The 13,530-nt window shown below is 33.7% G+C and overlaps 2 protein-coding genes across 4 annotated transcripts; one reads left to right on the top strand and one right to left on the bottom strand.

Annotated features, from left to right (window-relative positions):
• The first annotated feature begins 4,278 nt into the window (after nt 1–4,278).
• LOC107463575 (mediator of RNA polymerase II transcription subunit 30) lies at nt 4,279–9,035 on the top strand. Of its 3 annotated transcripts, none has more exons than XM_052253350.1 (5): nt 4,279–4,707; nt 6,530–6,903; nt 7,536–7,631; nt 7,937–8,107; nt 8,869–9,035. In XM_052253350.1, exons 2-4 carry the CDS (start codon nt 6,565–6,567, stop codon nt 8,033–8,035), a joined length of 534 nt encoding a protein of 177 aa, XP_052109310.1. In that variant the 5' UTR covers nt 4,279–4,707; nt 6,530–6,564; the 3' UTR covers nt 8,036–8,107; nt 8,869–9,035. The 3 variants fall into 3 exon arrangements, with proteins under 3 accessions (XP_052109310.1, XP_052109309.1, XP_052109308.1); XM_052253349.1 differs by having other exon boundaries at nt 4,280–4,707; nt 6,422–6,903; nt 8,866–9,035; XM_052253348.1 differs by having other exon boundaries at nt 4,281–4,707; nt 6,422–6,903.
• Nucleotides 9,036–10,650: 1,615 nt separating this feature from the next.
• On the bottom strand, nt 10,651–13,440 carry LOC107463585 (non-specific phospholipase C6). The gene is made up of 3 exons (XM_016082401.3): nt 12,031–13,440; nt 11,369–11,545; nt 10,651–11,268 (listed from the first exon to the last, which is right to left on the bottom strand). The coding sequence occupies exons 1-3, from the start codon at nt 13,157–13,159 to the stop codon at nt 10,970–10,972; spliced, it is 1,605 nt and encodes a 534-aa protein (XP_015937887.1). The 5' UTR covers nt 13,160–13,440; the 3' UTR covers nt 10,651–10,969.
• Nucleotides 13,441–13,530: the final 90 nt, after the last annotated feature.

Genomic DNA, 13,530 nt, shown 5'->3' with positions numbered 1-13,530 from the left:
TCAAACAGAATGTTTCCGTTAAAAATTCAACATGTTAATCCCTCTTGCATGAGTTCTGTGATACTTGATGATAACTGGTTGTGGCATATGCGGTTTGGGCACTTTCATTTTTCTGGCCTAAACTACGTGTCAAGAAAAGGACTTGTTTCTGGCCTACCACGGATTCATATTCCCAATTGTATTTGTGAGATTTGTCAATTGGGAAAGAAGCACAGAGATCCATTCCCTACAGGAAAATCATGGAGAGCTAGAAGATTACTTGAAATTGTGCATTCAGATCTCTGTTCTGTAGAAGTTCCAAGTAATGGTGGTAGCAGGTACTTTATCACTTTTATTGATGATTTTAGTAGATATACATGGGTATACTTTTTGAAGCAGAAATCAGAAGCATGTGATGTCTTTAAGACATTCAAGGCGTTTGTCGAAAAACAAAGTGGTTGTAAAATCAAAATTCTCAGAACAGACAGAGGAACAGAATATCTTGCATGTTCATAATACTTTAAGCAACACGGAATTCAACACCAACTAACAACTAGATACACTCCTCAACAAAATGGAGTGGCTGAAAGAAAGAATAGAACCATCATGGATATGGTCAGATGCATGCTCAAGTAAAAAAAATGCCTAAAGAGTTTTGGGCAGAAGCAGTCGCAACAGCAGTTCATATTTTAAACAGGTGTCCAACAAAAAGTGTTCGTGATAAAACTCCAAAGGAAGCTTGGAGTGGAAAGCGGCCTTCCATTCATCATTTCAGAGTCTTTGGGTGTATAGCTTATGCCCACGTACCAGATCAATTAAGGAAGAAGTTAGATGACAAAGGCGAGAAGTGTATCTTTATTGGCTATAGCACAGACTCAAAAGCATACAAGTTGTACAATCCAGAAACAAAGAAAGTAATCATCAGCAGAGAAGTGACGTTCGACGAGAAAGACATGTGGAACTGGGACACAAAGACAGAAAAATATCCGATTGTAATTTCAAATACATGTGATGATGAAGAAGAAAGACAACCAGATGCAACCGAACAACCTGAATCATCTAGAAGACCTCAAAGAGAGCGGAGACTACCTGCTAGATTAGCAGATTATGAAGTTGGCAATGACAAGGATCCGTCTGATGAAGAAATCATAAATTTTGCTCTATTTTCATATTGCGAGTCGTTGAACTTTGAAGAAGCCTTTAAAGACAACAATTGGAAGAAAGCAATGGATGAGGAGATTCATGCCATTGAAAAGAATGACACATGGGAGCTGACAGATTTACCAACAGATAAGAAGCCGATTGGAGTAAAGTGGGTTTACAAGACTAAGTACAAACCCAATGGTAAAGTTGATCGTTTCAAAGCAAGATTAGTTGCAAAAGGATACAAACAAAAATCAGTGATCGAGTATTGTCCAACTGAAGAACAAGTTGCTAATATATTTACAAAGCCATTAAAGATCGAGTTATTTTACAAATTGAAGAAGATGCTTAATTCTGCAAGTTTGATTTAAGGGAGGCAATGTTGATTAAAATTTTAAATCAACTTGCATGGACTAGAAGCTTCATGAAACATGGTTAAAGAATTGAAGAAGCAAAGTTTGAGTTGAATACAATAATCATCAATTGGCTAGATATTGCTAGAAGCTAATGTTGGAAGCTTGAAGATTTTTGAAGAACATTCAAGAGAGTAGTATAACTACAACATTCTACAACAATGAAGAAGTTCAAAATCAAATTGAATTGGAATTGAAAGGAAGTTGCACTCATCACCTCCATACTAGAAGAATCATGAAGTGCATTGAAAGGTTCAAGATTGATGACTAAGCTTAATGAAGAATTTTCAAGATGTGCTAGAAATTACTTATTTGAATAGTCAAAGGAAGAAGCAAAGTTGGATAAGTATGTGTATTAAGAAGTTAGTAGAATCATAAACTTTTAGTATGAAACTTTGCCTATATAAAGGCATATATGCCTTATGTATTTTGTGTGTTCTATAATGAAATGTGTATGTTTTGAAATGTGAAAATTCTCTCCCTTGTTTTATGAGTGTTAATGAGTTTGAGAGATGAAAAATATGATAATGTCATTTATATGAGTGAGTGATCTTAGGGCCAATAAGTTATGGGTATTATACTTACATCTTTGGAATCAAAATACCCAACCCACGTATGATTTTAGAGGCTTAAATTGTGTGGTCGGAATTTTTGGAGAAAATGAGTAAAAGTAAGAAAAAATTGGTTGAAACTGCTAACTTCTTATGGAAAAGTGTGGAAGGTGCACAATAGATTCCTCTTTGGAGGCGAACAGTTTGATCTTCAACAAGTGATAGCCATGATAAGAAAGATAGAGAACGATTTTGTGGCAAGTATGGTAACTGTGGTTAAAGAAGAAGAACATGTAATGAAATAGATCTTTAATTTTTTTCTTTTTTCTTTATACGGTTGTTGTTTCTAGATATTTCTTTCTTTAATGTTAATATTGAAAATTTTCTTTTTCTTTTTTTATTGTATGCAGTCTAACGTAGACCTAAACTCTTATTGATCATTGAATAAATGTCTACCATTAACTATTTTTTTATATAATATTTTTATAACATTTGTTAATAACACTTTTATTTATATTATATATAATATATTTTTTCGCTATAAATGAAGAGAGTAAAATAGAAAATTCTATAGTGCTGACAATGTAAATTATCATGTGACGTTGACAGTAGGTATCACGTAATGAGAATAACACGTATCCGTAAAATAGTTGGGTTGAATGTCGTTTATTCATCCGTTGTGATGGAGGATTATGATTTTCGTTTAAGTTTACTGTCCATATTTATTTAAAGAATTGTGTAATGAAGAAGAGTTAAGCTCTAGAAAAAGTGTGGTTGTTAGGCCTTCTTTTTTGTTTGGTATAAATAGATCGAATTGTGTTAAGATAATGGTAATTAGGTCTTATTGAAAGATAGAATAATGTTAAAATATATTGTGCCAAAAATATGCTAAGAAAAAAAATGATAATTTAAAAAAAAAAAGAAATGACCTTTTAAAAGAAAAAGAAAAAAAGAGGAAACACATTTTTAATCATTGGTTTATGGTGATTTTTGAATTGGTCGATGAAAAAAAAAAAGAATTTTCGAATGGATTAGATAGAATTAGTCATAATTAGTGACAGAATAAAAAATTTTATAGGAGAAAGACCAACAATTAAATATAAAATAAACTAAACTATAATATAATAAAATTAGTAAAATATATTTAAAAAAATGTAGATATTTTTTAAATACTGATATTTTAATTATTTTAGTGGTGAATCTTAATTATAAAAAATATATATAATTAAAACCAACAACTAAAGTCACTGAATATCGATAATTTAAAATTTTTTATTATAATTTATAGTATATATGTCAAATTAATAATTATATTATATAAAAATTAACATTCAATAACATACGTTAAGATTTTAATATTTTTAAATTTTTTTAAAGTAAAATTTGAAAAAACTAGCATTCGGTAACATAAGTTAAGATTTTAATATTTTTAAATTTTATTAAAGTAAAATTTGAACCAATTATTTTTTATCATACATAATATATTTATACTCTTTATTCTTATTATTATTTAAACGCTACCTTTTATTGATATATTGTAATATATATTATGTATATTGAGTTGTTTATATGTAATTTTTTTATTTTTAATAAATTAATCGATAATTAATTAATAATATAATATTGCATATAATAATACTATTAAATTTTGAGAGAATCAGCCGTAATTTAATTAAAAAAGATGGTGCAATTTTTATTTTATACGTACTAGTAACAATATGCTTTTCTTCATTTGTGTCTCGTATAAAGACTTAAAAGTTCTACTCTTCTGTTGTTCTGCCGTCCTCCTCCAAAAACACAGCGCTCAATATTTCACTTTGAAGCCAAAAACCTATCTCCATTTTTGAACCCATGCTGAGTTGTTCGTACCCTACCAAAAAAATAAAATATTTTGGCCGAAAATCTTTGGCTCATCCTATTTCTTAATCTAAATACTTCATTATTACTAATTAGTAATTAAAAATGTATAGAACTACAAACGGAAAAATAAAACCTATCACACTGGCTATATTCATAATGTTCCGTTCTACTTTATACACTACTACGCATTAGGGCGGTTCAAAATCAATTCGGATCGAATTAAACCGATAGATTGAACTGAAATAATCAAAAACCAAAAAAAATAAAAAATTTGTTTTGTTTTTTTATGCGGTTCGATTCGATTTTCTGTTTTGATCATAAAAATTCTAACCGAACCGAACCAATTTTGCAAAAAACCCTAAAAATTACTAATCCCCAATCCAAACCTAGCTCAGTAGCTCTCTCTTCTCCAAATCTCTCCCTCTGTGCGACCCACGTCCTTGAGTCTCCACACCTGCGAGGCTGCGACACCCACGTTCCTCCCAAGTCTCACCACCGCGAAGCCTTCCTCTTCGCGGACAGAGCAGAGATCCTCCCAAGTCCCACCACCGCGAAGCCTTCCTTTTCAGGCCAGCACGCCACTACCCACTGACTCAACAGGGCAGAGCACCACGCCAGTGAGACGCCACGAACTAGCAGCGTTTCTGGGTTCCAGCCACGATCATCAGTTCAACCCAGCACCTCCCAGTCTCCCACAACACAGCAGCCACCGGTTGGCCCTCTTCCAGTGCTCTTCCTCCTTCCCATCCACCTGACTTCAGGTTTGATTTTCTCTCCTTCTATGCATCTGAAGCTAATTAGAAATATTTGGTTTATAATTATGAAGTAGTTAGGGTTTGATTTTGTTAATTATAATGTCTGTGATTCTGAGTTGCTGGATTTATTTAGGGTTTTGTTAGTTTCTTGTTAATAACTTAGATTCTATGCTTCTGAGTTGTTGGGTTCAAATTTGCTTGTTTTGCTTAGTTCAAATTCTATGATTCTTTGATTCTGTGATTATGTGATTCTGAATTAATTTTTGGTTTTCTGCATTTATTTTGCTTGTTTTGAAATTTTGTTAATAATACTGATGAGTTACTATGTAATTTCACTAATTTTTGTTCAATAATCATTGATTCATTATTGCTGTTTGTTGGTATTGTTTACTTTATTGTTGGTATTCTTGTTTGTTGATTCACTGTTGTTCTTGCTCAGCACTATTTCGATTTTTTCTTCTTCCTTCCTTGAATATGTTTCACTTCTATTTTTATTCTGCTGTCTGATTTTGTTGAGCCTCTGCTTTTACTTGGACTTTCCAACATCATTTCTTGTTGCTTTCCATTTGATTCAAATTCGGGGTTTTCTTGTTACTTAGGGTTCACTGCTGCTATTATTGATTATCGATGAGGTAATTCTGAATTGAATAGATGTCTTTATTAATCAAATCAGAAAATTTTGTAGATGTCTTTATTCTTTATCATGTTGAGTGTTTACTCTTAAAATTTATTTTAATCAGATGGTTCTAGATGATGGATTAAGTATGTATGTATGTATGTATCAATGGGTTGATTAGATGGTTGCTGGATCGATGGATCTAATCGAAGATTCACCTTTTTAGTTAGCATGGCTTATATGCTCTTAAATTTTGAGTTGATTCATTGATTTGGGCACATGTATCATGGTATGAATTATTCTCTTTATTATTAGAATGTTAACTTGGCTACTTTTAATGGAAATTTATTTTTATTTTCAGTTGTGTTGACTATTGAACTTTTAAACTTCTTTAATTGTTGTATTTGAATTTTTTTTGTTGTTAAATTTTATTAAACCAATACTTTATTAGCTATTGTGTATTTGTATTTGTTGATTTCAATGTTATGATTTTGTGAAATAGTATGGTAATATTTTTTTTTGAATTGATTAAAAAAACCAAATAAACTGAATCAAATCAAACCGATTTTAATTGATTTGGTTTGATTCGGATGATTTCGATAAAAAAAACTAAACCAAACCAAACCACAGTTTAATTAGATAATCGGATCGAATGATTTTCCTCTAAAAAATCGAACCAAATCGCCCCGCTAACACCCCTATCACGCGTTAGAATTCACCTGCGACACCTATGATCTGCATCTCATGATAATCACTACCGTCAGCACCTTAGAACGCCTCAAATTAAAAAGTAAAAACTTATAGATGGAAAATAAAAAAGTGTTTTCTGGATTTTCATTTATTTAATTTTCTAGGTAATTAAACTATAATTTGAGCATTAACCTTTTTAATCATAAAATTTATAAATTAATTTAATAAAGATAAAAAATTAAAATAATAAAGGTATTCGATGGATTATTTATTTTAAATAATTTTGTCAAATTAATTTAAAATTTGGAGAACGTGGTAAAGGAGGTAAACTTGAATTCTACTGGGTTTCACCCGAACAGATTCGAATCCCTCTGTCTCTGATTTTCAATCTTCACTTCCTTTTCTCCAAATTAGGGTTAGGGTTTTTTTCCAATTTCCCACTATCAACAATCCAAGACACTCGATTGAACTCAGCAGCAACTAAAATGGAAGAGCAATCAGTAGTAAACGGCATCGTTTCAGGTTCAAGCAGTTCCAGAACGACACAGGAGCTTGCAATGGAAGGCCAGAAATACCTCGAAGAAACCATAGAGTACGCTTTTCAGATCCTATCTTCCATGAACGACGAGCTCTGCAACCCCGTTTTGTGGTCCATTGCTTCTCCGTCTGCAGCTTCCTCAGCTTCCCCGCTTCACCATAACAACGGTCCTTCTTCTCACTCTTCCAACGGTGGCGCCGGAGATGCTGCCTCCGATAACTCCAACCACCATGCTGAGAGTGGTGCCGTTGGTGGAGGAGCTGGCGCTGGTGGCGCACTCGAAGAGGCAAGGTTTCGCTATAAGAACGCTATTGCTTCCCTTCGAAACGTTCTCGAAGCAATTCCCAATTCTCAAAAGGTACATTTTTTTTTGTTTTCAGAATTTGAAGACAAACCATTTTTATGTATGTGACAGTGGCATATAAATTAAACTCTTATTTATTCCATATATTTTATTTTTTGGCACTTGCATGGTTTGGATAGGGATTAAGTTTTTAGAACTGTCAGAATACTATGGTAATTGTTGTTCATAGAGTACTGAAAATGATCCATCTGGCTGAAGGATTAACGAATGTTTATCTCAAGTAAAGTGGTTAGTTAATCTAAGTGTATGACATATTCATATGATATCAAGTTAGTTAATCATTGAGTGGTTTCAAATATTTTCTCACAAGAGTTTCAAACTTATGCATTCATGTGTTTTATATATAATTTGTTCCATGACTATGATAAACACTGGTGTGATAGTGATCTTACTAAAGGATAAAACAACAAAACCATAGTTGTAGAACTATAATATATCACCTTCACTGAACTTGTTTCTTGTATATTATCATGTCATCTGCCGCAATTTGAACCATGCAGTGTGAAATGAAGTTTAAAGGATATTGGCCTGCAAACTTGCATATTCTTTATTGTGAACTTTACAACTTTTTGTCTAGGGATGCTTTTTTCCCTTTTCCCACGAAACTAAATAGGTCAGTATTACAGGCAAAATCATTTGACACTGGTTCAACTGATAGTCCAATGGAATTGGATGATATGGAAATTGAGAAATTGGAGGAGCGAGCCTCTTCTCTAAGAAAGGTAAGTTGCAGCGAAGTTTTTATATGTTTCTATAAACTTTGATCTATTTTTATGATAAATATTTCAACTCCTGAACATTGAAATTGTCACTTTGGGCTCAAATTTTGTGTATTTGGGGATCCATGTTATGTCAGCTAAGTTTACTGGAAGCTATTTTATTCTTCTAGGGGCTTGCCAATCTAACTGGTTAATACTGCTGAAACAACTTAATTGGGTTAATAAATTTAGCTTGCTGAAACAAGCTATTTTGTTTTTCAGATTATATTTATTGTGTTTAACATTTGAATATCTGTTCGTTAATATAGGAGCTTGCCAACAAGAACATGCACCTAAAGATACTCATTGATCAACTGCGTGATCTTCTCTCCGATATATCAACGTGGCAAAGTCCTTATTCAACCTGAAGATTAGGATGAACTCTTAAATTTGAGGATAGTATCGTAAAATGAAAACCTGAGTTCAGAGTACAGTAAATGGTAATTATGCCTCTTGATATTCTAACACTTCAAGTTGCATAGTTGATCACAAAAGGGATCTTTTCCTTCCCTCAGATTATTGTTTAATGTGCGTTTACAATTAGAATTTTTTTACTAACTATTATCAAAGAATTAAGTCATCCGATTGTTATGACAAGAATTTTATTTGTTACCTTATTTTTTTTTATATAGGTTTAAGATTGGTGCCTATTATTTCCAGGTCCAATTTGAAAATTACCATATTCATTTATTTGATTTTGAGAAATATTTGATTAAGGGATGGGAAAGTGTGGCTGAGGCTTGTGTACTAGTGGCAAATATGTTTGCCTCCTAGAGAGACACACCAAGCGTGATCCCTAGTGGTTGAAAAAGAGCTTCTAGTGTAGTGTGTGAGTGGGTGTGTATGTGTTGTGTATGAACAAAAAAAAAAGGGATGGGAAAGTGGTTACATAGTTTAGTGATAAAAATCTCCAAGTTTAGTGAGGAAAGATCTCCCTCTTCTTTACTTGTGAGTTAAGAAAATAAAGGATAAAGGCCTTTGTCTACCTTCGGGAGAGGAAATTGTTGGGATTTCAACTTTAAAAAAAAAAAAAAAGAAAGAAAAAAGAAACCAAGATGAGATTGGTGTCCATTGATCCTTAATCTCTATAAAGTGAAAGAATCTATACCTACCATCTTCTTTACTTTCCCTTTGTTTCTTTCATGCCTCTGATTTCTAAACATGATCCTAACAACCTTCTTTTTTCAATGTTGTGTAGCAGGATTTCTGGTCTCACGGATCTCGTGTCATTCTTTAGTGGAATTCTTCATTTTCCTCTATCCTCAAAAACAAAAATGCTATGTGCATAAAAAAAATCAGCGAACAAATTAGTCATCATATATTTTTGTATAAATACATGTGAATTTTAATCCAGAAACTATTAAAATATATGTATTGCAGAAACATGAAATCAAAGTAGGTGATAAAGTGGCTGGGAGACATGGAAATAAGGGTATTTTTTCCAAACTTTTGCCTAGATAGGATATGCTTTATTTGCAAAATGGAAGACCCGTTGATATGGTCTTCAACCCATTAGGAGTTCCGTTAAGAATGAATGTAGGACAGATATTTGAATGCTCACTCGGATTAGTAGGGGATATGCTAGATAGACATTATCGAATAGCACCCAGTATTGGCCATAATTTACAAAAACATTTTATTGTCTTGGTAAGAGGATGAAGGATTAAGTTACCCGGTGTGAGATATCACATTGTTCGAAGAATTCTAGATGTTGTCAGAGTAAAGGATTGTGAATAAGATCGTTCTAATGCGTTGTAGATTCTTATCCTGCCCAATTATTTATTAACTTAGCTATGTTAGGTTCTTTGATTATTGTTGTAGCTCACCATATGTATTCTATGTCTTCTTATACATACCTAGCTACTGACTATGGAATTCAACTATCGTTGTTCACACATCACATGTGGATTGATGGATTTTTCATAGTTGGTGCTGTGCACGCAGCCATTTTTATAGTAAGAGACTATGATTCAACTACTTGATACAATGATCTATTAGATCGTGTCTTTAGGCATCGCGATGTAATCATATCACATCTAAATTGAGTATATATTTTTAGGCTTTGAAGTGTATTTTATATTTTATTATAAAATTTATATTATAGTTAGTTTAGTGTCCTTTTTTTGTGCCCAAGTAGCATGGTTGCTTTGAAAAATATGCGACTCTTTAACATTTCTAGGACACTCGAGGGATAATTTTTATTATACTGCAGATAATACATCCTTTCTTTACTGTTTCTTCTCTACTTGGGAGTTAAAGAATAGGTTTTGTAAATAAATATTCTGAATTCCTGATCAGTACTTCTATATAACCCTTGAATTTTTATTTTATAAATTGCCTCCTTTTCAGGCAAGATTATCGTTGTCAACTAACTTTTCAATGCCCAATTCAACACCAATAAAAGCATCTTCAATGCCTAATTAGTAATTACACAACTATAATAAAATCTTATATAATTTAATTAAATATATCAAATCAAACACAATTTAAACATAAGTTAACATAATAACATATATAAAATTTTTAACATATAAATTAAAATAAAATAAATTGAGATTATTTACACAACTTATATATATAAAGACATTTAATTAGAAATTTTCTTTCGGATCCTTGTGAGTTAGGTATATTAATCCCTGCCCCCATCTCCATTTATTCGCGGGCAAGTTTCTGTCTCGTGGGGATTTTGCAAGTCTCGTTAGCCTCTTCGTTGTGGATAATCTCACAGATATCTGCTGGTTACTGATACTAATCTCAGTTACTGTAGATGCCAAAAATAATATCCAAAAGATATCTTATTAGAGTTGTACGGGTGTGTTTGCCGTTTGATTTGAAAAGGAAGTTCACTCAACCCAAATGAAATTTTTGACAACTATGGAATCAAACCAAACTTTGGCCATAGTAGTAATGATGATGTCATGATGATGATGACGACGACGACCACGAAATGAATGCCAGAAAATCATTTGCATGAAAACAGAAGGAAAATAAATTCGTGGTGCTTCATTTATAATATGATTTGTACTTTGTACAAGAAGACTAAAATTTTTCTACTGCTAACTTTAAGCACTAACCAAACCATTACTCTTCGAGTAAATGTTTGAAGAAATAAAAACAAAATGAACCTTTCTTCACACACAAGATAACAGACCACATTGGCAAACACCCTTCCCTACTATTGAAACTTCAGTTTCAATAACCTAACAATATCTCAACACCAGAACAATCTCACAACCTATAATGATTAATAATTAGATAAAAGATAACCACACTTGTCCTTTTTTTTTCTTTAATTACTCCTATCAATTGTGAATTGAAGTTCTAGTAGTGAGGGAGGATCTCATATCAACAATAGCAGATTCATCAGCCCCTAGCTTGATGGCTTCTTTGCTAGCTCTTATGAACCTTGAAACAGCTCCCTTTACATATCCATGAGCTTCCTTCACACTCATCTTCTTGCTCATTTCGTCGGGGAAACTGCTCAAGAAGTGGTCACCATTGAGAACAGCTGCCAATTGAACCACCTCGCTCTGAAACTCGGATAGCTTGCCGTCTTCTTTTGCTTCGGTCTTCCTTAGAGGTGTTACATCCGGCAGAGTCACTAGAACAAACATACCACACAATCTTAATTCAATTACCACATGATGCCACATACATGAAGGAACTTGACAATTCGATACGAAAAGATTTGGAATTGATACCTGGGCAATCTGTTCTTGGGGAACTTAACTCCCCAACAATATGCTCAAATGTCCCAGCCCATGCATCTCTATGAGTCAAGAAGTTAGATGAAAGGTTGAACATCTTCTTTATGGTGGCAGGGATGGAAGAGTGCTCAAACTCGGAGTTTTCGGTAGGTCCTTTTGCCCTACTTACAACTACAAAACCAGATCAGTGTAGTACATTAGTTCACATTTCAAACTAATCATGGGTAGCTTGAAGTTTAAGATTCCAACATATACAATCAATCAATTACAACCCACACTTACTCAACATTCAACTACAAAAGAACAAACCTCAAAACACAAGGAAAAGGACAAAAGCATATATAGGCTCTAGAAAATCAACCAATGGAATTGGGTTCAAGGTTAGTTAAGGCTATCTGATCCCTAAAAGGCATAGTAATCATCATTACATGGGACGCAATATGTTCCAGTACATAGATGAATTGATACGCAGCACGTGCGAATTGGTACGCAGTATACTACCTAATTGGTGAATTCATGTAACTATGATCAGAATACCCTTGAAAAGAAAGTACAGAGGTCAAGGACAAGGAAAACAAATCTAGTATCCAATGGAATTGGTTTTGATAACCCACTAGAAGCTACAAAATGATAAACTATGAGGATTTTAACCTTACCAGTCCCTTTCTTGATCCAAGGAGACACCATGATCGTGGGCACGCGAACGCCTAATCTATCAAATTTGAAGAAATAAGGAGCTGGACCAGTGTTTCCATCCGGACTAGGGATGTTTTCAAAAGGAGTCTTGACATGATCATAGAATCCACCATGTTCATCATATGTAATGATGAGAAGAGACTCATTCCATTGAGGGCTTGCTCTTAGTGTCTCATAAACCTCCTTAACAAGCATTTGTCCATTAGCAACATCATGAGATGGATGATCATCATTCGCCGGAATACCAGTCAAATCAAAGTACCTAGGCTCAATCACAGTCAATGGTGGAAGCTTTCCATCTCTAGCATCTTTCTTGAACTTGAAATCATACTGATGGAATTTCCAAATGTACTTCAATTTCCTCAAATTCCTATAGAACAAAGTTGTGGGGATGTTTTGGAAATAAATCCCAAAGTCCAAATCATTCTCATGCAATGAATCAAAGATGGTTTTTTGTGGATACCCTTTTGCTAATTGCTTCTTGATATGGCTTGTTGAGCCATGAGAAGTAGCAGAATACACAAAAAGCCTATTGGGTTGAGTTGGGCCAGGAATTGAAGAAAACCACCTATCAAAAACGGCAAATTCCCTAACCAAAGTGGCATAAATAGGAACAGACTCAGGTCTGAACCCTTTCATCACAGTCTCAGAGAGATTCTGAGACAGAGACAATGCTTGTTCCACAAAACCAGACATTGAAGGAATTGAACCTCCTGAACCAAATACCTGTTCCATAACATCCTCAAATGAATGTCCTGGATCCGGATCCACAAACTCAGCATCATCAGTGAAGCAGATTGTACCATTCCTTGGGTTCGTGGAATTAACCGGGTTGCATTCATCACCTGTGACACCATCAATCAAAGGGTTGATTTCCTTCTTCATCCAACCCAACATGTGATCAAACGAACGGTTTTCCATAACCAAAACAACAATGGTCTTAATAGGTTGTTGTTGTTGTTGTTGTTGTTGTGCTGTTGCAAAAACAGAACTTGTTGGGTTAAGGAACACACTTGACACAGTGAGAAAGAGCAAAACAATGAAGGAAACAAGGTTTGGTGGTGATGATTTGGGTTTGATAACCCCCATTGTTAAACACCAAAGTTGGATTCTTTTGCCAAATGGGTATCTAAAAATGCAAATTTCGTAATGTAAATGTGAATCTAAGAACTAAGAAGGTTTTTTTGTAACACTGGATATGGTTGAAGAAGTGTCTAGATAGCAGTAATAGCAAAGTAAGTACATGAGAGAACAAAGAGAAGCTTCTGGTTATGGTTGTTCTGTTTTTGTGCATTACCTCACTGAATCAATCACTCAAGTTCAAGTGGGAATATTATTTGGAAAAAGAAGAAAAAGGTGACGCAATTAATGGGAATGTGAAAATTGAAAGTGTCGTGTATTGTGGTTGTGGTGGTTCCTACACCCTCCTTTTACGCACACTCTGTTTAAAGCATTGTTAC

Source organism: Arachis duranensis, chromosome 8 (assembly GCF_000817695.3).
Source record: "Arachis duranensis cultivar V14167 chromosome 8, aradu.V14167.gnm2.J7QH, whole genome shotgun sequence".
Lineage (NCBI taxonomy): Eukaryota > Viridiplantae > Streptophyta > Magnoliopsida > Fabales > Fabaceae > Arachis > Arachis duranensis.
This window is presented reverse-complemented; position numbering and strand designations above follow the sequence as displayed.